This window comes from Sciurus vulgaris (genome assembly GCF_902686455.1).
Source record: "Sciurus vulgaris genome assembly, chromosome: 6".
Taxonomy (NCBI): Eukaryota; Metazoa; Chordata; class Mammalia; order Rodentia; family Sciuridae; genus Sciurus; species Sciurus vulgaris.
This window is the reverse complement of record NC_136466.1, coordinates 23194978-23219466: the sequence shown is the minus strand read 5'-3', so window position 1 is coordinate 23219466 and position 24489 is coordinate 23194978. Positions and strand designations below refer to the sequence as shown.

The following is a 24489-nucleotide window of genomic DNA, read 5'->3' as shown; positions in this document are numbered from 1 at the left end:
ATTCCCTCTTACTCAGCCTTTTCTATCCTAGTGAAGTACATGTGCATTAAGGACAACATGCTTTACTCAGCCCACACATCCAGAAATTGATCTCATTCAGAAACATCCTCACAGACACACCCAGAATATTTGGCCAAATATCTAGGCACTCCATAGTCTAGTCAAGTTGACATACAAACTAACTACTAACCATTAATCTTTGCAACATGGAAGTCAGATCACATGACCTCTTTTTTGCTTCCCTTGACATGGGTCCATATAAATCTTTTATTGTCTCACCATATTCTTTCATCATGTCTCACTTACCTCCTACCTCTTATTAATACCACATCCTACCTTCTTTGAATTTCTTTTAACCCACAAATTTATCTTTCTCCTTAAAGTTTTCAGACAGTGTGCTGGTCCCTCTGCTTGAAACTCTCATCCCTCCTGAAGCTAACTCCTTCCCACCTTCAGTTATCAGCATAAGCTTTCCCAGAGGCCAACTCCTGCTACCTGGTCCACAGTTATGGGTTCCTACAAGGTTCTGAGCTTCTCTGTTAAGGACTCCTTACCACCATAAACAAACAGCCACTTAATCCATCTCATTCTCATTAGCAAGTAAACTGACTAGGGCAAGGATCAGGTGTGTCTTGTTTTTATAACTATAACCTCAGCATTCTGTGTGATACTAGGAATTCAATAAATGTCTGTTGACCAAATCAATGAACAAATTCTATTCAAAACCTATTAAATCTCTGCCAGTCTAGAATATAGAGTGGTTTATTAAACCAGGCCTACGGTGAGTTTTCCATGTCACCTTAGGCCTGGTTTAGTAAGTGTTAAATAAATCAGTGATCTCTACCTGGGAAAGGAGGGCTGATTCAAAAGGATAGTATATGATGGTCAGAGTTGCCTTTTATGAAGGCAAATCTCATGATGGTCCTGATCTAAAGGACAGAATACTGCTGACTTTCTCAGAGAAATCATCTTCAAGGGAAGCTACCCAGTCCATTTTTAAACTTTTAGAGCAGAACCCTGGGATATTCTGCAAAACTTTTTTTTTTTTTAATTTAACTCTTTACAAACTCATTAGCTTCATTTATAAAATTTAAATACCTACTGTACATTAAAGGATCTTGAGTTTCAAAGTAACCCTTTGTTTGACTTAAAAATTGAATCTGTCTAATTAGAAAAGTCTGTTTCTTCTTACTATTCTCAGGTGCTTATTTCCAGCAGTTTCTGTAACGCGAGTTGAAGTGTGTTCCACTGAGTACTGTGTTCTAATCAAAGCAGACTTTAAAACAGGGGTGACGTGCTGGGGAGATATGTAGTGTACTGACTTATCTAAGCTGGAATCCCAGCCCTGGAACTCCTTCCCTGCCTGACTTGGTTTGGAAAATGGGAGTGAAGGAACTACCATATGCCTCTTGTACTGAAAGGTTGGCCCAGAGCACCATCCACTATTACAAATCACTCACTGGCTCACTTTGTCAGCAAAGGGCAGCAGCCAGGTTTAGCTCTCATAAGAGGCTCCATTGGTCCCCCTTCAAATTCTCCAACTCTTGGGCCAGGTGCATGCATAGCTTCAGGGAGAAAGATATCAGTGTTTTCTCCCCTAAATCAGACACTTAGAGGTGCTGGAAGATTATTCTAGGGACCCCTTCTTCCTCACTGATCCACTTCATATCCATTTTTCCTTCCTGACTTCCTCCTCTGATTTCAGGCTCCTGCATCAGACACCAAGACGATGGCCTTCTACAGCCTATTAAATCAGCTCCCCCAGTCATGAAAGGTCAAATTCTTATAACACACTAGAACAGATCTCACTGATAGAGGTTGTCGTCCTTTAGTTGAGCACTAATCAATAAAGTTTTCAAGAAAATTGGTAACTCTTAGGTTAGGTATGGTTCTCAGAATGTTGGCATACCCATGGTTTAAAAAACTCAAAAAGAACAAGTGCCAGTCTTTCAAGATGAGGTGGTTTCATTACAAAATGCCTACTTCTCACTTGAAAAAAATTTTATCGATTTTTTTATTTTTACAGACTGCATTTTGATTCATGGTACACAAATGGGGTACAACTTTTCATTTCTATGGTTGTGCATAAGGTAAATTCACACCATTCATGTAATCATACATGTACATAGGGCAATGATGTCTGTCTCAGTCTACCATCTTTCATAGCCCCACCCCCTCCCCCCTCTCACTTCCCTCTACATAATCCAAAAATCCTCTATTCTTCTCTTACCCCCTACCCCCATTATGTATCATCTTCCACTTATCAGAATAAACCAGGAACCTAGACCCCTAGTGCATGCAGTACTGGAGTAGCTTAATTACTCTGACCAGCCTACCCAATGAAAATAAGGAAAAATGCCTGATAACATATATCTTAGAAATGTTTTAAATGCATTAATGGCTGGAAACTAGCTAGGCTTTTATACCAGTGTCCAAAGACTAAAGAAGCATGGGAACCCACAGAAGTCAACTGAGTATTGAGGCCAACTTTAACTTTTTAGCTTTTGTTAAACTTGATGACATTTAATTTCGGTCTTCTTGACCATGGGAACTAAATTCATCTCAGGGCCCATGGAAGTCGTGTGTCCATTAAGAGATCTCACAGATGAAACTGGTGGAGAGAGTTCCAAACCCCCCAAGAAAAATCCAACTTTCCTAGTCTTCTCCACCCTGACCCTTCTACCCAGGGACCACCAGGGAAATCTGCTATCCTGAACCTCAGCACTGAGAGGGAGGGAAAGACAAAAACTTTCTGTAGGACTTGGTCACTTCAAACTGGGCCTAAATCTATTTTGTAGCTTTGAATTCATCTTACCTGGTGGGCCTGACCTTCAGCAACTAGATCAGTTTACAATGAACTCAAGCTGAAGGCAGTACAGGATTGATGGACATAAACACACACCCTCTCTAGAGAAAATGAACTTGAGTGCAGATTTCAAATAATTTCAGCAAGGTAAAGTCACAAGAAATACAAACTCACAGTAAGAAGAACCAAACACTCAGAAAAGCAGGCACTGTGAGCAAAAGCAGGGAGCCAAGGCAGCCAGGTTAGGCCCTCCAAGACTTCAGTGTGGGAATGAGAGGATGTAAAATGAGTACGCTTATGACACGTGAAGGAACAAAAGAATGAAAAAGCAGAAAGTGACGGAATCTAAAACTGACTAATAAGTTAGACAATGAAACCAAAGTTTCTAGAAATGAAAATAAAATCTCAAGAAGGCAAACCTCAATGGATCTGAAAACTAAAAAAGTGAATCAATGTGGAAATGTATCTGAACTCCCCAAAAAGAAAGAGGCAGAATACCCGAAATACCAGAATGAGAATATCTAATGCAAGTTATGGAATGTGGAGAGAGAGAAAAAGAATTTCAAAGGCATATCAGCTGAGTGTGGCCAGAAGTGATGAAAGACACAGATGCACAAATGTAGACAGATAAAAAAAAAAAACAAGTTGAGAAAATGAAATGAAATCTACATGTATAACACTGCAGCCCCTCATGATGAAAAGCAGGAGAGAAAAGAACTCAATAGAAGTTCAGAATTGAAGTTAGACTGACAGCTGACTTCTTAATCACAGTTACGAGAAGCAGAGTAAAGAGGAAGAGCTACAAGTCCTGAGAGCAGGTAGATACTTACGTTGAGAACCACACGTGGGTAGACAATTTGCAAACTCTATTCTCTGTATTTGTATTTTAGTTTCAAGTTCATGCTCATACTGGCCGTTTATACCCACATTAAGTCCATGTGGAGTTGAATTCAGTCAAAATCTTTCACAAAGGAGAGCCAATTACAGATGTATTCCATAAAAACAAAATTAAGAACTTACCCCAGAAGACCCTCAGTACAAGAAAACATTAAGGATTATCTTGATGTTAAAGAAGATGGGAGGAAAAGAAAAAAAACCTAAGACGACAGAAGGAACGAGGAAAGAAAGTGGTCAATACATAGACAGACAGTAACGCATTGATTGCATGAACAATAACCTTGGAGGATCAGGAGCCTTGCAGAACACAGAATCAGGACATGTAACAAATGCACATAAATCAGGAATAGTAAATTTGGACCACTGGATGAAAAAGAAAATCCACTAGAGACTCAAGGTGTTAAGAATAACTCTCCCCAAAATTCACCCATGAATTCAAGCAGTCCTAGCAGACTGTTTTTTCCTGTTTTTAGAAACTGACAAGTTAATTCAAAGATTAATATGAAACAGGGGTATATCTACAATGGTTTAGATAATCTGTTTTCCTTTGCAAACGTTAAAGGAATGACACAATTTAATTTTAAGATTTATTGTAACATTAGGATGAACCAAGAGGATAAAAAGGCCAAAATGGACAGTATGAGCATAAGCATGAAACCATAACACAGAAATAGTTTGGAAATCATCTGCCCATATGTGATCAATTCTCAACACAAGCACTGTGCTATTCAAAAGGGATATGATTTTCTATTTACTAAATGATGCTGGAATAGTTGAATAAACCTACTGCCAAGAATGACCCTCAGCAATATCCTAAAAAGTTAGTTCAAGACAAATCATAAATTTGATCACAAAATCTAGAACTATTCCTCTTTCAGAAGAAAACAGAACAGTGCCTTTGCTATCTTGGACTTTCTCCAATAAACCACTGCCTATCACAAAAGCATCAACATACAAAATATTGATAAATAGAAATTTATCAAAATTAAAATCTCATCAAAAACACAAAAGTAGAATGTCATCCATTGGTAGAAAATATTTAGTGTATACATAAATATGAAAAACAATTTTCCCCAGTACATGTAGCAAATCAATATCAATGTTAAAAAACATACTTGTGTAAAAGTTGGGCAAAAAATATTTAAATGACTTCTTCCAAAAGAACACATTTCAATAGTCAGCTATCACGTGGTAAGGTGGTAAATGTTATTTATTGGGAAAGTGAAAACCATCACTAGAATAGTTGTAATTAAAAAGGAGATTAGCATCAACATCAGCAGTTGGGATATAAAATTGTGAACTATTTCAGCATATAGTTGGGCAATTTCTTATTATGCTATTAATCTACCAAAGGGTGTCACATTACCCCACAGCTTAGCAGTTTAAAACAACAGTCATTTCTTATCTCTAGTTTCTGAGTCAGAGTCCAGGCACAGCTTAGCCAATACCTCTGACTTAAGATCTTTTAGGAGGTTACAGTTAAACTTTTGACCATAGCTGAGATCTCTCTCATCAAATGTTTCTTGGGCCCCTTCACAGAGAAAATATCAACAAGACAACTGACTCCCTGTTTTAGTAAGTTTTTTCATTATTTTGACCAAAAGACGTGACAAGAACAATTTTAGAGGAGGAAAAGTTTATTTGGGGGCTCACTGTTTCAGAGGTCTCCATCCAGGGACATCTGGCTCTATTCCTTGGGGCTCGAGATGAGGCAGAACATCATGGCAGAAGAGTTTGGTGGAAGAAAACGGCTCAAGGACATAACAATCAGGAAGCAGAGAGAGAGAGCACTCTGCTCAACAGGGCAGAATATAACCCTCAAAGACACAACCCCAAGGACCCACCCCCTCCAACCATACCCTATCTGCCTACAGTTAATTCCTAACAGTACATCAACACACTGTTTAGGTTAAGGCTCATAACCCAATCATTTCACCACTAACCCCTTTTGCATTGAGCTTTAGGGAGACACCTCATATCTAAACCATAACACTTCCCTTACAGTGAAGGAACACAAGCTGAGTATGGAAATCAGTCTTTGTATCCTAATTTCATGAGGGATAGACCATCACTTTGGCCATGTTCTACTTGTGGTCACATTGAAAGGAGAGAAGTACACAAGCCCATGAGTACCAGGAGGCAAGGATCATTGGGGACCAGCTTGGATGCTACCTTAAAAGTTATTAAAGACTCATCTATTTTATGACCTAGTCATTTCCCCTCATATTTATTCAAGAAAAAGGAAAAACATTTCTCAAAAGACTTGCAATGTAAGTCAGCTTTTTGTCTCTATTACTAAAATACCCAGTAAGAGTTTATTATGGATCACAGTTCCAAAGCTCCATCCGTGGTTGGCCGAATCCACTGCTGTAGGCCCAACGTAAAGCAGATCATCATGGCAGAAGGCCATGGGCACTGTTCCATTCATGGCAGCGAGGAACAGATGGAGGGAAGGGGCTACAGGAAAGATGCACCCTTGCAGGGCAAGTCCCACCTGCCTACAGTTACCACCCAGTCAGACCATTCAAACTAGGATGGACTGATTAGGTAATGGCTCTCATAATCTAATCATTTTTCCTCTGAATATTCCTGCACTAACATAGCAGCTAGAAGGATACTTCATATCTAAACCATAAAACTTGCATAAAAATGTTCATAGTAGGCGATCCAAGATGGCGGACTAGAGGGTGACTGCATCTCCAGTCACTCCAGAACCTAGGATTCAAGAAGGGGAGGCATTGAGAGACTCGGACTAAAATAGAGCCACGGGGTGAGTCTCCCCCACTGGGTGAAGCTCGGCCTGGGCAGCAGGCCCGGATAGGGGCGGCTTATCAGAGCAGGGTAGCGCAGCTAGAGTCTTCCCGAGGTAGCCCTGTTCACTCCGGCTGTGGGCTCCTCCCACATGGCCAGCTTCTCCAGCTTCTCGGAGCAGGCCCCCCAGTGAGAGCCTTTCTGCACAGAACCAGCTCCAAGTCCCGGAGATAGCGCGGTGAGCTCTGGCCCGCAGGCAGCTTCAGGGACCAGGACAGGGCAGCCAGGGACTTCCCCAAGCAGCCTGGCTCCCTCCGGTGGGAGGCACCTTTCAAGGATAGCTTCTCAGAGCAGACCGTCCAGTGAGACCCTTTCTACACAGAGCCAGCCACAGTCCCCGAGCCAGCGGAGAGCTCCAACCCGCAGGCAGCCTCTGGGACCACGGCAGGGCAGCCAGAGACTTCTCCAGGCAGCCCTGCCCCCTCCGGCCGCAGGCTCTTTCCACGGGGCTATCCAAGATGGCGGACTAGAGAGTGACTGCATCTCCTGTTGCTCCAGAACCCAGGATTCAAGAAGGGGAGGCATTGAGAGCCTCGAACTAAAATAGAGCCACGGGGTGAAACTCACCCACCAGGTGAAGCTCAGCCTGGGCAGCAGGCCCGGATAGGGGCAGCTTATCAGAGCAGGGCAGGGCAGGTACAGTCTTCCCCAGGTAGCCCTGCTCACTCCGGCTATGGGCTCCTTTCACACGGCCAGCTTCTCGGAGCAGGCCCCCCAGTGAGAGCCTTTCCGCACAGAGCCAGCTCCAAGCCCTGGAACCAGTAGTGGGCTAGGGGCAGCTTTCCTCAGAAGCACTGCATTAGCAAGTTCCTCCAAGACTTCAGGCTACTGAAGGCTGGGAGGTGATACACTGGAAATCTACAGGGACACTATAAGCCAATAGAGAAAATCTACAATATCACAGAGTCCCACTGACATCTGACCAATATGAGAAAACAAGGGAAGAAAATGTCCCAAATAAACCTAGATACTATATCAATAAAACCCAATGACAGCGCAGCAGAAGAAATGTAAGAAAGAGAGTTCAGAATGTACATAATAAAAACAATCAAGGAAGCAAACAAGGAGATGAAAGAGCAAATGCAGGCATTAAATGATCGCACCAATCAACAGTTAAAAGAGCAAATATGGGAAGCAAAAGAGCATTTCAATAAAGAGTTAGAGATACTGAAAAAAAAAAAAACAGAAATCCTTGAAATGAAGGAAACAATAAACCAAATTAAGAACTCCATAGAAAGCATATCCAATAGGATAGAACACCTGGAAGACAGAACCTCAGACATTGAAGACAAAATATTTAACCTTGAAAACAAAGTGGACTATGATGGTAAGAAATCATGAACAGAATCTATAAGAATTATGGGATATCATGAAAAGGCCAAATTTAAGAATTATTGGGATTGAGGAAGGCTTAGATAAACAAACCAAAGGAATGAACAATCTATTCAATGAAATAGTATCAGAAAATTTCCCAACTCTGAAGAATGAAATGGAAAACCAAGTACAAGAGGTTTATAGGACTCCAAATATACAAAATTACAACAGACCCACACCGAGGCATATTATTACAAAAATACCTAACATACAAAATAAAGACAGAATTTTAAAGGCTGTGAGAGAAAAGAATCAAATTACATTCAGGGGGAAACCAATAAGAACATCAGCAGATTTTTCAATCCAGACCCTAAAAGCTAGAAGGGCCTGGAACAACATTTTTCAAGCCCTGAAAGAAAATGGATGCCAACCAAGAATCTTATACCCAGCAAACTTACTTTCAGATTTGACGACGAAATAAGATCCTTCCATGATAAACAGAAGCTAAAGGAATTTACAAAAAGAAAGCCAGCATTACAGAACATTCTCAGCAAAATATTCCATGAGGAAGAGATGAAAAACAATGATGCAAATCAGCAACGAGAGGAACTAGCCTAAAGGAATAGCCAAATAAAGGAGAAACCAAATCATGTTAAAAAACAAAAATAAGTCAAATGACTGGGAATACAAAACATATCACAATAATAACTCTGAATACAAATGGCCTGAACTCATCAATCAAAAGACATAGACTAGCAGATTGAATTAAAAAGAAAAATCCAACAATATGCTGCCTGCAGTAGATGCATCTCATAGAAAGAGATACCCATAGACTAAAGGTGAAAGGATGGGAAAAACATACCATGCACACAGACACAGCAAAAAAGCTGGAGTATCCATCCTCTTTTCAGATAATGTGGACTTCAAGCCAAAACTAGTCAGAAGGGATAAAGAAGGACATTACATACTGCTTAAGGGAAGCATAAATCAGCAAGACATAACAATCATAAATATCTATGCCCCAAACATTGGCTCATCCATGAACATCAAACAAATCCTTCTTAATTCCAGAAATCAAATAGACCACAACACAATAATAATAGGCAACTTTAACACACCTCTCTCACCACTGGATAGATCGTCCAAACAAAAATTGAATAAAGAAACCATAGATCAATAACACAATCAACAATTTAGACTTAACGAACATATACAGAATATACCATCCAACAAACAACGAATACACTTTCTTCTCAGCAGCACATGGATCCTTCTCCAAAATAGACCATATTTTATGCCACAAAGCTAATGTTAGCAAATACAAGAAGATAGAGATACTACCTTGTACTCTATCAGATCATAATGGATTGAAATTATAAATAAATGACAGAATAAAAACAGAAACTTCTCCAATACCTGGAGATTAAATAATACACTCTTATATGATGAATGCATAACAGAAGACATCAGGAGGAAAATTAAAAAATTCTTAGAAGTAAATGAGAACAAAGACACATCATATCAGAATCTCTGGGACACTATGAAAGCAGTACTTAGAGGAAGATTTATTTCATGGGGCGCATTCAACAAAAGAAGTAGAAATCAACAAATAAACGACTTACACTACAGCTCAAAGCCCTAGAAAAAGAAGAGCAGACCAACACCAAAAGTAGTAGAAGACAGGAAATAGTTAAAATCAGAGCCAAAATCAACAAAATTGAAACAAAAGAAACAATCGGAAAAATTAACAAAATAAATAGTTGGTTCTTTGAAAAATTAAAAATTGATAAACCCTTAGCCACACTAACAAAGAGAAAGAGGGAGAAAACTCAAATTACTAAAATTCAGAATGAACAAGGAAATATCACAACAGACACGAGTGAAATACAAAACATAATTAGAAGCTATTTTGAAAATCTATACTCCAACAAAACAGAAAACCTCAAAGACATCAACAAGTTTCTAGAGACATATGAATTACCTAAACTGAACGAGGAAGACTTACACAACTTAAATAAATCAATTTCAAGCAATGAAACAGAAGAGGTCATCAAAAGCCTACCAACAAAGGAAAGTCCAGGACCAGATGGGTTCTCATTGAGTTCTACAAAACCTTTAAAGAAGCGCTCATTCCAATACTCCTCAAAGTATTCCATGAAATAGGAGGGAACCCTCCCAAACTCATTCTATGAAGCCAAAATCACCCTGATACCTAAACCAGACAGAGACACATCGAGGAAAGAAAATTTCTGACCAATATCCTTAATGAACATCGATGCAAAAATTCTCAACAAAATTTTAGCAAATCGCATACAAAAATACATTAAAAAGATAGTGCACCACGATCAAGTGGGTTTTATCCCAGGGATGAAAGGTTGGTTCAACATCCAGAAATCAATAAATGTCATTCACCATATCAACAGACATAAAGTTAAGAATCACATGATTATTTCAACAGATGCAGAAAAAGCATTCGATAAAATACAGCATCCCTTTATGCTCAAAACACTAGAAAAAATTGGGGTAGTGGGAACATTCCTTAACATTGTAAAGGCCATCTACGCTAAGCCCATGGCCAATATCATTGTAAATGGTGAAAAACTGAAAGCATTCCCCCTAAAATCTGGAACAAGGCAAGGATGCCCTCTTTCACCACTTCTATTCAACATTGTCCTTGAGACTCTAGCCAGAGCAATTAGACAGGCCAAAGAAATTAAAGGGATACGAATTGGAAAAGAAGAACTCAAACTATCCCTGTTCGCTGATGACATGATTATATATTTAGAGGAACTGGAAATTCCACCAGAAAACTCTTAGAACTCATAAGTGAATTCAGTAAAGTAGCAGGTTACAAGATCAATGCTCATAAATCCAATGCATTTTTATACATAAGTGATGAATCTTCAGAAAGAGAAATTAGGAAAACTACCCCATTCACAATAGCATCGAAAAAAAAAATAAAATACTTGGGAATCAATCTCACAAAAGAGGTGAAAGACCTCTACAATGAGAACTACAGAACACTAAAGAAAGAAATTAAAGAAAACCTTAGAAGATGGAAAGATCTCCCATGTTCTTGGATAGGAAGAATTAATATTGTCAAAATGGCCATACTACCTAAAGTCAATGCAATTCCAATTAAAATCCCAATGACGTACCTTACAGAAATAGAGCAAGCAATTATGAAATTCATCTGGATGAATAAAAAACCCAGAGTAGCTAAAGTAATCCTCAGTAGAAAGAGTGAAGCAGTGGGTATCGCAATACCAGATCTTCAACTCTATTACAAAGCAATATTAATAAAAATGGCATGGTATTGGCACCAAAATAGACAGGTAGATCAATGGTACAGAATAGAGGACATGGACACAAACCCAAATAAATACAATTTTCTCATACTAGACAAAGCTTCCAAAAATATGCAATGGAGAAAAGATAGCCTCTTCAACAAATGGTGCTGGGAAAACTGGAAAACCATATGCAACAGAATGAAATTAAACCCCTATCTCTCACCCTGCACAAAACTCAACTCAAAATGGATCAAAGACCTCGGAATCAGACCAGAGACCCTGAATCTTATAGAAGAAAAAATAGGTCCAAACCTTCAACTTGTTGGCTTAGGATCAGACTTCCTTAACAGGACTCCCATAGCACAAGAAATAAAATCAAGAATAATAACTGGGATAGATTCAAACTAAAAAGCTTTCTCTCAGCAAAGGAAACTATCAGTAATGTGAAGAGAGAGCCTACAGAGTGGGAGAATGTCTTTGCCAATCATACTTCAGATAGAGCGCTAATTTCCAGAATCTATAAAGAACTCAAAAAACTCTACACCAAGAATACAAATAATCCAATCAACAAATGGGCTAAGGAAATGGACACTTCACAGAAGATGTATAAGCAATCAAGAGATATATGAAAAAATGTTCAACATCTCTAGTAATAAGAGAAATGCAAATCAAAACTACCCTAAGATTCCATCTCACCCCAATCAGAATGGTAATTATCAAGAACACAAGCAACAACAGGTGTTGGCGAGGATGTGGGGAAAAAGGTGCACTCATACGTTGCTGGTGGGGTTGCAAATTAGTGCAGCCACTCTGGAATGCAGTATGGAGATTCCTCAGAAAGCTTGGAATGGAACCACCATTTGACCCAGCTATCCTACTCCTTGGCCTATACCCAAAGGACTTAAAATCATCATGCTACAGAGATACAGCCACATCAATGTTCATAGCTGCTCAATTCACCATAGCCAGATTGTCGAACCAATCTAGATGTCCTTCAATTGATGAATGGATAAAGAAACTGTGGCATATATATACAATGGAATATTATTCTGCCATGAAGAATGATAACATTATGGCATTTGCAGGCAAAGGGATGAAATTAGAGAATATCATGCTAAGTGAGATAAGCCAATCTCAAAAATCTAAAGGACGAATGATCTTGCTGATAAGCAGATGAGGACACATAATGGGGGGTGGGAGGGTTTAGTGTTAGGTTTAGGGTTATGGATAAGGAGGGTGGTAAGAATGGAGGAAGGAAGGACTATATAGAGGGAAAAGAGGGGTGGGAGAGGTGGAGGGAAGGGAAAAAATAACAGAATGAATCAAACATTATTACCTTATGTAAATTTATGATTACACAAATGGTATACCTTGACTCCACGTACAAATAGAGAAACAACATGTATCCCATTTGTTTACAATAGAAAAAAAAATGTTTATAGTACTTTATACAAAATAGCCAAAATCTGGAAACAAGATGTCTATCAACCATTTATTTGATAATAAATTGATCATTACTAACAAATAAAAAGAATGAAAAAAGCCATGCAGAAGAAAAACAAAAGTTTCAAAAGTCTTCTAAGTATAAAATCATGACTCCCTTTATCTCAGGTTTGGGAACAAGCAAGATTGATCCCTTGTGAGAGAAATGAGATCAACACTTGCCTTTGCAAGGTGATCAGTGTGATAGCAGATGCACGTGGTAGTGATGTTTGGTAATTACATGAAACCACACTAATCAAAATTCATCAAAGTGTATAATTAAGATCTGTGCCTTTCAATGTATGAGAATTTTATCTCAGGAAAAAGGCATCTGAAATTAATAATCCTATTTCATGAGAAATACATGTAAAACATAATCATAAAATGGTTGATATTTAAGTATGGGAAAATGTGTCCAAAGAAAATACTAGTGGAAACAGAGTTGGAACAACCATATCAAGAAGCAAAGGATTATAAAAACTAAAGGGAAACATCACGTTAATAAGAAGATGATCAGGATGATACAACCATTCTGAGGGTGTATGCCTCTAATACCACACCTCTTTCTGTAATTGATAAAATGGATGTGGCTATAAAAATTTGAACATAAACATAGCTTAATAAGACCAACATAGAACACTTTCCACATATTTATGTTCAACAACTGAAGAGCACTTTTATTTTTTAAATTTTTTTGCGGTGTAGTGGTATGGGGATTATACCCAGGGCCTGGTGAAGCTAGGCAAGTGCTTAACCACTGAACTACATCCCAAGCCTAAGCACAAACTCTTTGTCATGGAATACGAAAATTGACACATTCTGGGTCCAAAAGCTAGTTTCAGTTTTTTTTAATTAATTTTATGATTGTCTATTTTAAGATTGTCACTTCAAAAATAATGTTCAAATCAATGAAGAACCTATATGTTAGAATTATCTAGAAATGTATAGAAGGAAATATTATAATTGTAAAAAGTAAGGAATACCTTTCTACAAAACTCATGAATCACAGGAGAAATCATATTCAAATTAAAAAATATTTATACCTTATTACAAATATTCCTTTAGGGTGCTATCAAAAATGCTTACCCTTAAATGAACATATTAAAATTAAGAAAGGTAAAAATCAACAAAGTAGCACATTTTAGAACAACTGGAGAATTATCTGGAAAAATTCAAGAACTACAATTAAAATACAATTGAAAAAGACAAAAGTTAGCTCTTCTAAATGACTAAAAAAATAAATCTTAGTACCATTCAAGGGAAAAAGACCAACCAACAAATGCAGGTGGTCATTAAGAGAAACAATGGGGGTATTATGGAAAACTTTGCCAACAAATGTAAACCTGTGTATAAAGTGGGAAAATATCAAGAAAAAAAAATAATTTGCAAAAAGCAACCTGATAAAAAATATATAACTGTATGATTCTATAATTAATTTTTAAAATACAAATGCAATGTTTTTTATCCCAGAGAATTTATCAATGAGTTTAAATACACAAAGGACAAATAATTCCAACCTTTCATAAACAATTCTGGAATGATAGAACCTGACAATGACATTATGAGAAAAACTTACAGAATATACTCACTTACAAATGCAGGTACAAAGTCCTAAAAATTATTAACACATGGTTTCAGATCTATAGAGAAAAGGTGATAAATAACTTTGAAGCTGGGTTAATGACAAAGCATGTCATTAAAATAGTATTATCAATACATTAATATGTTAAAATAAATATATTATTTCAATAGATAATATATCCTTATACATTATAGAATATATTTGATAACATTCACAATAATGATGGAAACTCTCAGAAGCCTAGAAGGGAACTTCATTATTTTGTGTTTTTTTTGTTTGTTTTTTTGGTACCAGGATTCAACCCAGGGGTCTTTAACCACTGAGCAACATCCCCTGACCCCTTTTTTAATATTTTATTTAGAGACAAGGTCTCACTAACTTGCTGAGGATTTTGCTAAGTTACTGAGGCTGGCCTCAAAACCACAGGCCTCATGCCTCAGCCTCCCAAGTCCCTGGGATCTTTATTTTGTTACAAAGTGTTAAAGGGACAAAATTACCCAGAGCAAAAGGCATACTGAATGGTAATTTCATTGTTGAAAGTTTTCTTAAAGTCAAGAAAAAGCAATATTTTTATTTCCTTACTTCTAGACAATACCATATTGCACAGTATGTACAATATAAAAAAAGTCTAAAAAGTGAAAAGATATAGAACTGTCATAATTTTAAATTAATAGTGACTATAATGGAATAAAATATATATAGAATAATCTGTACACAAATTATGAAAATTAATTTATCTAGGTGTTGACTATGATCAACCTACCAAAAAATAGAAGATATGCATGTATACACACACACACACAGGAAAAGAAAAGGAATGAGAGAAATACTTTTTAAAAAATACCATTTTCATCACCCACAGACAATATGCTAAACTCAGGAAAATTGTTAACAAATAGGAAACAATTAATTGGGAAAACAACTAATTAGATATAATGTTCATTAATTAAATCCAATCAAAATTCCAACAGTATTTTCTTGTGAAACTCAAGTCCTGGAATTTATGTGGGAAGATCAAGAATAGTAAAACATTACCTGACCAGTATGATCCTGCAATATGTATATCAGAAAAATGAGAGATTACACTCCACTTATGTATGCTCTATCAAAATGTGTAAATGCTTTCTACTGTCATATACAACAAATTAGAACAAATAATTTTCTTTTTAAAAGAAAATTGTAGGAAAGTTTGCTTTATGAAATGTAAAGAATGTAAAACCTCTAGTAAGTTAGCTAAAATATTTAAAGTATTTAGGGATGGGCAAATAGAATAATGTAACAGACTAAAAAATACCCAAAGAAAACCATAAGTGTGTGGAAGTATCATAAAAGAGCTAAATGTGGGCTTTTTCAGCGCATAATGTGGAGATTACCTACATTCTGTTCAGACCCTAACCTCACACCATACACAGAAATCAATTCATGATGAGTTAGATTTCATGAAAAAAATAAAGCATAAAACTTTTGAAAACATTATAGGACATCCTGACCTCAGTATTGGGAATGACTGCTCAGATAAGACACAGAAAGTGCAAACTGTACAGGAAAAAAACATAAGTGTGTCTGCACTAAAATATAAAACAATTTCTGTTCATCCCAAAATGTTGGACACAGAATGACAAGCCAAACTGAAAGAAGAAATTATCAATATATAAACAGCTAAATATTTTTGCCATATAGAGTTTACAAATCACATCAAAAACATTTAAAGTAAAATAATTGAAATAGAAAAAAATAAAAGCATTATGCTGAAGAAAATCTCAAATAGCTTACAAATGCAAAGATGCTTCAGTGCTAATTAGGGAAATGCAATTTTAAAAGACAATAGCATCCTATTTCACATTCATTTCATACTTAACATTATCAAATGTTAGCAAGAAAGTGGAACAACTGGAACGCTACACACTTATAGTGGGGAAGTCATTTGGAACAATCATTTTTGAAAGCTAATTGGCATTATCTAATCATGCTAAAAATACGCCTCCCCTGGGAGTAGCAATCCTAGTCTTCTCTAAGTGTCTCAGAGATTTATGCATGTATGCACCTGGAGCTTATGCAAGAATGTACATAGATGTACTGTGTGTAGAAACAGTAACCTAGAACCAATACAAACATCCAACAGAGGTGGACAAATAACTCTTGGGGGTTAAGGTAACACCAGACAAACAATCAAATAGAACTAAGTGCCATAACATGGGAACATAGCAAGGAGGGGGAAAGAGCTGCTGAAGAAACACATTCATGGAATTACTCTGTGCATAAAGTTCAAAAGAATGTAATAGTAAGCAGTGTGTTGTTTAAAGGAGGCAAACATGCATAATATATACAAAAAAAGCATGAAAACAATAGACACAAAATTCCAAATAGTACTTACTACTGGAGAGGGATAAAAATGCCTGGAATCAGGAAGATGATTTGTATTCCTGGTCATTTTAGCTTATTTTTGATTTTTAACTTGACTTCGTTTCTCCTTTGATTGGTTTATTCCTTTAGGGTAGTTCCTCCCTTTGCTGACTTGTATTGTTTTTCACTTCCTCCTCATGAAATATTTTGCTGAGAACTTTCTGTAGTACAGGCTTTCTATTTGTAAATTCTTTTACGTGAATGGTATGAATCTACATCACGCACAACCTAGAAACAAAATGATGTACCCCATTTGTGTACAATGAATCAAAATGCAGTCTGTAAAAAATTTTTAAAAACTAAAAATAAAGTGAATTGGATGTAGGAAAAAAAAAAAATGAAGTCGCTAATCAGCAGAGAAAAAATAACAGAAGATGGGTTCAGGGCACTACCATGGTAAGAAGTTCTTTTTCTCTTAGAAAGGATGGTGACTATACAAGTCCCCTTGCACTGTCATTCTTTATACAGTTTTTATGCTTTTATAAATATTCTTTTGTATCTATTAATGGAACTTAATGTGTCAGAATAAAATTAAAATTTTTTAATCAGAAAAAAGTCAGAAGCTCTGGCAACAGTTAGCTGACCAGGTTAGAAGAAAAGCTGCCTTCAATGGACAGCGTCTCCATCCTCTCCTTCCCATTCAAGTCAATGTCATGTGCCAGATATCACTGTACTGGGACTGTTGCTTTATTTATAACTATCTCATGGGTGCCTCATTGATCACCTAAAGACTGTTTCGAAATTAGAAATATTGCATTCTGGGAAGTACGCATTACTCAGCTGTATGTGGTGGTATCCTTGTTCCCATTGACATGGACTAGCTTTGGAAATGTGAGCATTAATTCCACACATAAAAGGGTGACATTTAATTTCAGAGAACAGAGTAGAGATATGGACAGGAAAAATAGCTTTTCTGAAAGTGGCACGGTACTGTAAACAACATACCCACTTTGCTTTCTACTAAGTTTGAATCTTGGTTCTGCCTTTTAACTCTAAGTAAAAACCTGAGCAAGTCACTGGCCCTTAGCTTCCTCAGGACTACAGGACCTCTGGGTCGATAAGGTTTTGTAAAGATTCATACTGTCACACACAGGAAGCCCTTTGCACACTGCCATGATCTGATAACTCTTAATAAATGACAGCTGATGTTTTCAGCCAGAAATAAGACCAATCTAATAAGGTGAACCAAATCCTAAACGGTGAATAAGCTCAGAGTTCAGAACTTTCTTTAGGACCTTGGGAAGTTTTTGATAAAAAAAAAAAAAAAAATGACAGAGTCAATACTTACTTCAGAATGATATATTTGTAGGGAAAGTACATTTCTAAAAAGGGGGAAAAGGGAGAAAAAGCTTGAGAAACTGGTAAGTAGATTAGAGAAGGTCTACTGAGAGGGAGAAGTTGAGTTAAAGGGTGAGGTAACTTAAGGCATGAGGGAGGGAGGGAGGGAGGGAGGGAAGAAAAGATGGCGCCAGCCTGGGGAAGGTGGAACAGGGCCGTGCCACTGAAGCACTTAGGGGGCAGTGCCACGAGAGTGCACACCTGTCCTAAAAGGAGCTGGGCATCAGCTTAGTGGAATGTCAGAAAACTCGGAATAAACTGTATGAATCTACTAGACCGTTTGGGAGAGACAGAACAAGTGGCCTCAAATTGTCTTCAAAGTCATAAGTGAGAGGCGGTCAGGAACACAGGAGAAGCTCAACTGAGGTCTAGGCACGGCTGTACTGCAGAGGTGACTCCTGTGGCCCTGGTTACCAGACACCTTCATTATCCCACCAGCATACCCCATCAGGATAAGAAACCCCAGGCACATGGAGCAAACCATGCCAGCAGGCAGAACCACACCAGCTCAGGCAGCCATGGAGAAGGTCTTCAGAGAAGAAGGTGGGGATGGGGGATTTTGCTATATACAAAGGAGGATAAGAAAGAATGAGTTTGAGAGAAGGCCAAGTGATTGTACAAAAGGCCTGTTGCTGCTCTTTATGACTCTTGGTTGAGTCAGTGTAGGGGAGAAACAAATCAAGGGAGAAATCTGTTGCTTAGAAGCAATCATTAGGACCCCAGACCCAGAAGTGTGGAGGCATCCTCCTGCGGCTGTGTGACATGGCCAGGGATTGCTAGGGAGTGGCATCTATTGGTCACTCTGTCTCTTCATGCCCCTTACTGAGGCTCTAGGGAGTAATGGGAACAAGAGCGTGGGCAGAGGGGATGATGTTTTTTTAACATGTTCAGGGGACCAAAACTTACAAATGTTGACTCAGGAAATTGGTCTTAATATGGTTTGTGAAAACCATTGCTGAGGTCCCTGCTTCAACATTCAGGCACTAGCTTTGTAACAGAGAAAAGGATCTTCATACATTCTTATCTAATGGTAATGTTAAAAACCTAGAATATTCAGGGCATGACTGAGTTTTAGTTAATATTTTTCTCATGAAAGTGATTTAGAAAAAAAAAAATGTCCCAAGAGTACTACAACTAGCCTCCATTTTACCATCATAAGTAGGATAGAGGATGACTGATTCTCCTTCTCTCAGTTTACTACTTATCTTACACTACAATAAAATTCCCTAAATCCAGAGAGACACGTAACCCACCACTACAATCGAGACTCAAAACAGGTCCACCATCTCCAACTCCCCTCCTACCGTATCAACGACCCACCTCAACTCCCAGCCCTGGCAACCAGTCATCTATTCTAAACCTTCTTTTGACAACTACACTGTAGAACAGGACTCAAGATTTCTTTATAATAAGCTGGTAATAATAACAATAAAAACACTAGTCCAGGTTGAGTATCCCTAATCGGAAAATCCAAAATGCTCCAAGTAAGCTCCAAATAATTAAAATTTTGAGGTTCCAAAAGTTTCAAATTTTGGAGTATCTTGGATTCCAGATTTTCAGACTGAAGATGCTCAACTAGTAAAGTCTACACAAGCATTCCAAATTCCACCTCCCCCCCAAAAAAATAAAGTCTGAAATCTGAAATATTTCTGGTTCCAAGCATTTTGAATATGTAATTTCAGCCTGTAATAGTTAATACATATGTGTGACAGGCACTATTTGAAGCACGTTATACATGAGGAACCTGACACTTTTTGAAATTATAGAAGGAAAATGAAAGGATAGATGAGGAAAAGGAAGAAAAGATTTACCTATGGTCATATACTGGCCACACCATGAATCAATTCCAAGCAGGTCTTGCTTCTAGATCTATTCTCTTAACTTCTGATTTCACCTCCAAGGAAGACACAGAAAGTAAGGCAAAATAGAAAGAATATCTGCCAATTTCCCAAAGTTCAGTTTAAACCTAGGATTGTTCTATTCTTTAAAAAAAAAATAAATAAATAAAACAATGTTCACATGAGAGTTAAATTATACCATTAAGTAGAAATAATTTAATGGGTATAAGATAACATGAAGTCATGACCCTAGAACACCTTCTTTATGACATTTGTGAAATACTATAAAGCCTAGACCCCTTATGTTCTCTGTCATAAACTTGACCAGGTTTTTAAAGCAAAAACTAGAAACATTCCTGATCAAATTCTGAAATGCTTTTTTCATGCCCTGAGCACCAAACGTCTCTGAAATTCACCAAAATGGGAATAGGATCTTTAATCTTCAGCTTGTGTGTGTTTCAGGTTGGAGTCTCCAACCCGTTCTCTGGTGATGGAGGCCCCAAAAGGAGTAGAAATAAATGCAGAAGCCGGCAATATGGAAGCCACCTGCAGAACTGAGCTGAGGCTGGAGTCCAAAGATGGAGAGGTAAGGGCCAGGAAGAACAGAAGCCCAGAGAGATACAGGTCCATGGGACCAACCTTCCCCACAGCTGGTTTGCACCAAGATCCTGTACTGCTTCAACCAAAGGAGTCAATCAGAAGGGTTTTATTTCATGAAACAACAAGTTGAGTAATGTGAATACAAGCCAAAACCATAATACGCAAAAGTTATAATTCATTATTTGTAAAGTGCTACAATAACGGTGTATTGCAATACAGAACTACATGACCATAACAATGAATGCTGTTTCCAAATTCTCTCTTGTTGTCTTAAAATATATCAATAAATTAAAATATATTTAGTTACCCAGCATAGTGAAGCTGAATATCTCACTCATCTGGCTAAAGATGAACTTAATTTCCATTTCTATTTTCATTAAGAATGAAGAGTCAGATCCAATAGCTATTCTAAACCAGAGCAAGCAAAATTTAATAGGGTAAAACAAGGTAACCAGAGAATGAAGGATTAAAGATATCCATTCTCTTATCCTACCGCAAACCCAGTTGGATAAATAAAGACACTTCTTGTGTTTTTGCAAGCAAGATAAGCTGCATTACCTCCACTCCCCCTAAAAAGTGTGATTTTACTACAAATTTTAAAAAAGACCTTCAAAGTGATCATAAGTTAGCCTTTTAATTTAAGAATAAAAATAAGGAGAAAACTTGAGAGTTTTAAGGTAAAACGGTTCCACCTATCATATCCACTCACAAGCAGTCTCCACTTGCCTCTTCAAATAGCCACAAACTGCAAACTACACACATAAAAACAGTGACTATCTCACATATACAGTACATAGTTGTCAGAATTTGAGCTCTGGAGAAATAATTTAATCATGTCTATTGGCACTTTCACCACTAAGTTTTTATAGTCATGTATCTAAGAATCAAAATGAAGTCTGTAAAAAAGAAAATAAAATGGAAAAATGAGTTTTAACGGCCAGGGTGTACGTTAAGAGGGGTTGGGCCAATTCTGGCCCATGGTTTGCAGTTTGCTAAACTCTGATCAAAGTTGTCCATGATGATACCCATACCATGCTGTCTAGGTTTCTGTAGATTTATAGAAATCGAGCATTTTAGTTCTGCAACTCTGTTCTTTATCAAGATCATTTTGGCTGTATTACATACTTTACATTTCCTATAAGTTCTTTTCTTCTAAGTTTTATAATTAAGTTATTAATTCCATTAAAAAGTCTGCTGGGAAGAAGAAAAGAATGTTCTATAGACTATCAGCAACATAAATTGTTCAAACAAGGAAAGGGAAAGCTCACTTGCCATTTAAAACGTGGAAAATGCTGTGTACTCCCCCTCCTCTTGAAGACTCATCTTGCACATTGACATATGTAGGCTCTAGGAAGCCCCCAGGTAATGACAAACTGTTAAAAGTATGTTGAACACTATTCATATTCGACACTCTGTACTTCAGCAAAACTGCTAATGTTGGTCAGCGTAGCATCATCTTGCTAGGATACCTGTTTCTGGGAGAGTAGATAGTTCACCTATCTCATGCATCTCAGATCCCCAGTGCCAAGATTGCTGGACACACTGTGGTGCTTACGAGGTTTAAACAAAGCCGAACGTTCATCTGCCCACTGTTTCTGCATGTCATGAGCATAAATGATAGTCTCTGACTGACTCTTTCCTTCCTATTCACTCTTTCTAGATTAGGTTAGACGCTGCGAAAATCAAACTACCTAGACTGCCTCATGGATCCTACACACCCACAGGAACGAGGCAGAAGGTCTTCGAGATCTGCGTCTGCGCCAATGGGAGATTATTCCTGTCCCAGGCGGGCACTGGTTCCACTTGTCAGATAAACACAAGCGTCTGCCTTTGAAAGACTATCCACAGTGGACATTGTCGGCAGCATAAAGGCCTTTTTTCTGGCTTTAGACACTGGCTGCCAGCTATTTTTACTAGAACACAGAAAGCCTATCAAAGACCTTGTGTGTGTGCATATGTGAGTGTGCGTATGTGTGTGTGTGTGTGTGTGTATGCGTGTGCATGGGTGAGTGGATGTGTACACAAGAGTGTTTGCCTGTGTGAGTGGATATAAATATATATAAATAAATATAAATAAATATATATATCCTCTGTATAAAATGAGGTTTCAGTACAAAAGGAACCACGGGTGACCCTGTGATATCCACTGTCATTTTCCATCCCATCCCCGCAACCTCCATGTCAGAAAAGAAAACACTCGTTCAGGCCCAACTTTCCCCAGACCATTCAAAAATCACATACGGGACTGAACACTTGGCAAATATTCATCACCATGTTCAAGTGACAGCATGTCATCTTCTTTTGGGTCATCAGAGGCAGCGATGGCGGGAATCGCCACGACACACTCTAGTGCTGAGATCCTTGTAGGAAGCCTACACACTTTGGGCCGAGGCACAGCTCAGAGGTAGAGCGCATACTTAACAAGTGCAAGGTCCTGGGTTCAATCCCCAGTGCCAGCTCCCACCCAACCACCAAAAATAAAAATAGAGGTTTTATTTCCCTTTCTTAGCTTTAGGAAGGCTGTCAGACTGGCCCAGGGCCCCCTTCAAATCAGAGGTGGGTCAGTGCCATGAAGTCAGTGCAGGAACTCAAAATGCCCGTCCTACCCCTGCAGCCAAATGTGTGGGGGATTTTTGTCACTGCATGAATGAGGAGCATGAATTTTAACAAATTTTTTTAACTGCTCACCCAACTTCAGCTTATCTTATTGCTTTTAAACTCACATATTCTCCTACAGTCAAAATTAGAGTTGTAAATCAGCACAAAATAGGATAACAGCTGCTCCTCCGTCAGCTGGAAGGAACTCAGTGGCCTGACAGGCAAAGGATAAATGGGCGCTACGTCTCTGTTTAAAGGAAAAGGGCTTTACACCTGTTAGGTTCTTACTTCTGACTTTCTCCAACAGAATCTGATCCAAAATGATTAGGTCAATCAAAATCCCAAAGAGTAGAGCCCCTACCCCAGGAGATACTGTTTTATGATGGAAAGCTAATTAAGAATAGGATAGGGAATACAACTGCCATTCATGTATTTTTGGGGGATCTGGTAGGTAATTTAGACACATACTTATTTTTTAAAGGAATGCGCCAACTCTGTAGTTTGATCTTTTTCTTTGTCTTTTTTTTTTTTTTCCAGTACTTGTATATGCACATTCCTAAATCCACTATTGTGTTTTCTCCAGGAATCACAGCTTTAAAGCACTACATGCTGCCAAAATTGCTTACTAAAAGTTAATGTAAGCTGTCACACGTCTTTACCTGAATCACACCATGTGCCCTGGGACCCAGCAGCACACACTGCCCCATAAATGGAAGCATCTCTGATTCCCGCCATCAGCTACCTCTCATCTTTCCACCTTCATCACCGTGCTCCAGGGTCACCCTGGCCAGCTCTTGTGCTGGGACAGGGGATTACACCATCTCTGTTCAAAGAGGGGGAAATGTGCCTATGCCTTAAGTCAATGCACTCAGCAAGGAGAAGCACATCCTATTTATCTTGTTACCTATAGTTTATTTTGGATGATTGGAGAGGAATGGTTTAGTTATGACTGGGCATCAAAAGCTGGTAACAAACCATGTGGTTAAGAGGTGTGGACTCTAAGGAGCACAGAATGCAGATGTACCTGGCTTAGACCGTCCCGGATGCCATTGACAAGCAGCGGCCTCACAGTTCTAAATGAAGCCGAATGAATAGGCGCGAATGTTTTTTTTTTTTTTTTTCTTTCTTCTTCAACAAGGTTCTAATTTTCCTTACTTCTCAAGCAAAGGAAAGTTTGTCATAAAAGATAAAGAGGGTTGATATTTTTGAGATGACACTCAAGCATCAGGCTGAGGTTTGAACACATGGGATGTAGAAGTGAATTGTGTGTTGCTTGGGGTCTTGGAAGAGGGAGCGGGGCTGGCCCAGCCCTCGACTGGCTTCTCCCAGGCTCGCTCCCCTCATTCTCACTCAGAGGTCATGCTGAAGAATTGGGTTGCTCAATCTTAGGGAAAGGCCATAGGATTGCGTAGTTTGTGGCACTAAAGTCTAAAAAAGAATATCGTATCGTAAAAGACATCAGGATACTCTGGATCAGGGTTACCAATAGCCTGTTGGGTCATGCTGCCAGAATCTGCATGTATCACACCC

The 24489-nt window shown here is 38.3% G+C and overlaps 1 protein-coding gene across 5 annotated transcripts in view; it reads left to right on the top strand.

Annotated features, from left to right (window-relative positions):
- Positions 1-23430, top strand: part of SGCD (sarcoglycan delta) — a 629843-nt gene extending 606413 nt beyond the window's left edge. For all 5 annotated transcript variants that reach the window (XM_079144990.1, XM_079144988.1, XM_079144989.1 and 2 more), the window contains exons 7-8: positions 20224-20347; positions 22022-23430. In XM_079144990.1, coding sequence (XP_079001116.1) covers positions 20224-20347; positions 22022-22195 — 298 coding nt within the window. In that variant the 3' untranslated portion in view covers positions 22196-23430. The remainder of the gene's footprint in view (positions 1-20223; positions 20348-22021) is intronic.
- The last annotated feature ends 1059 nt before the right edge of the window (positions 23431-24489 follow it).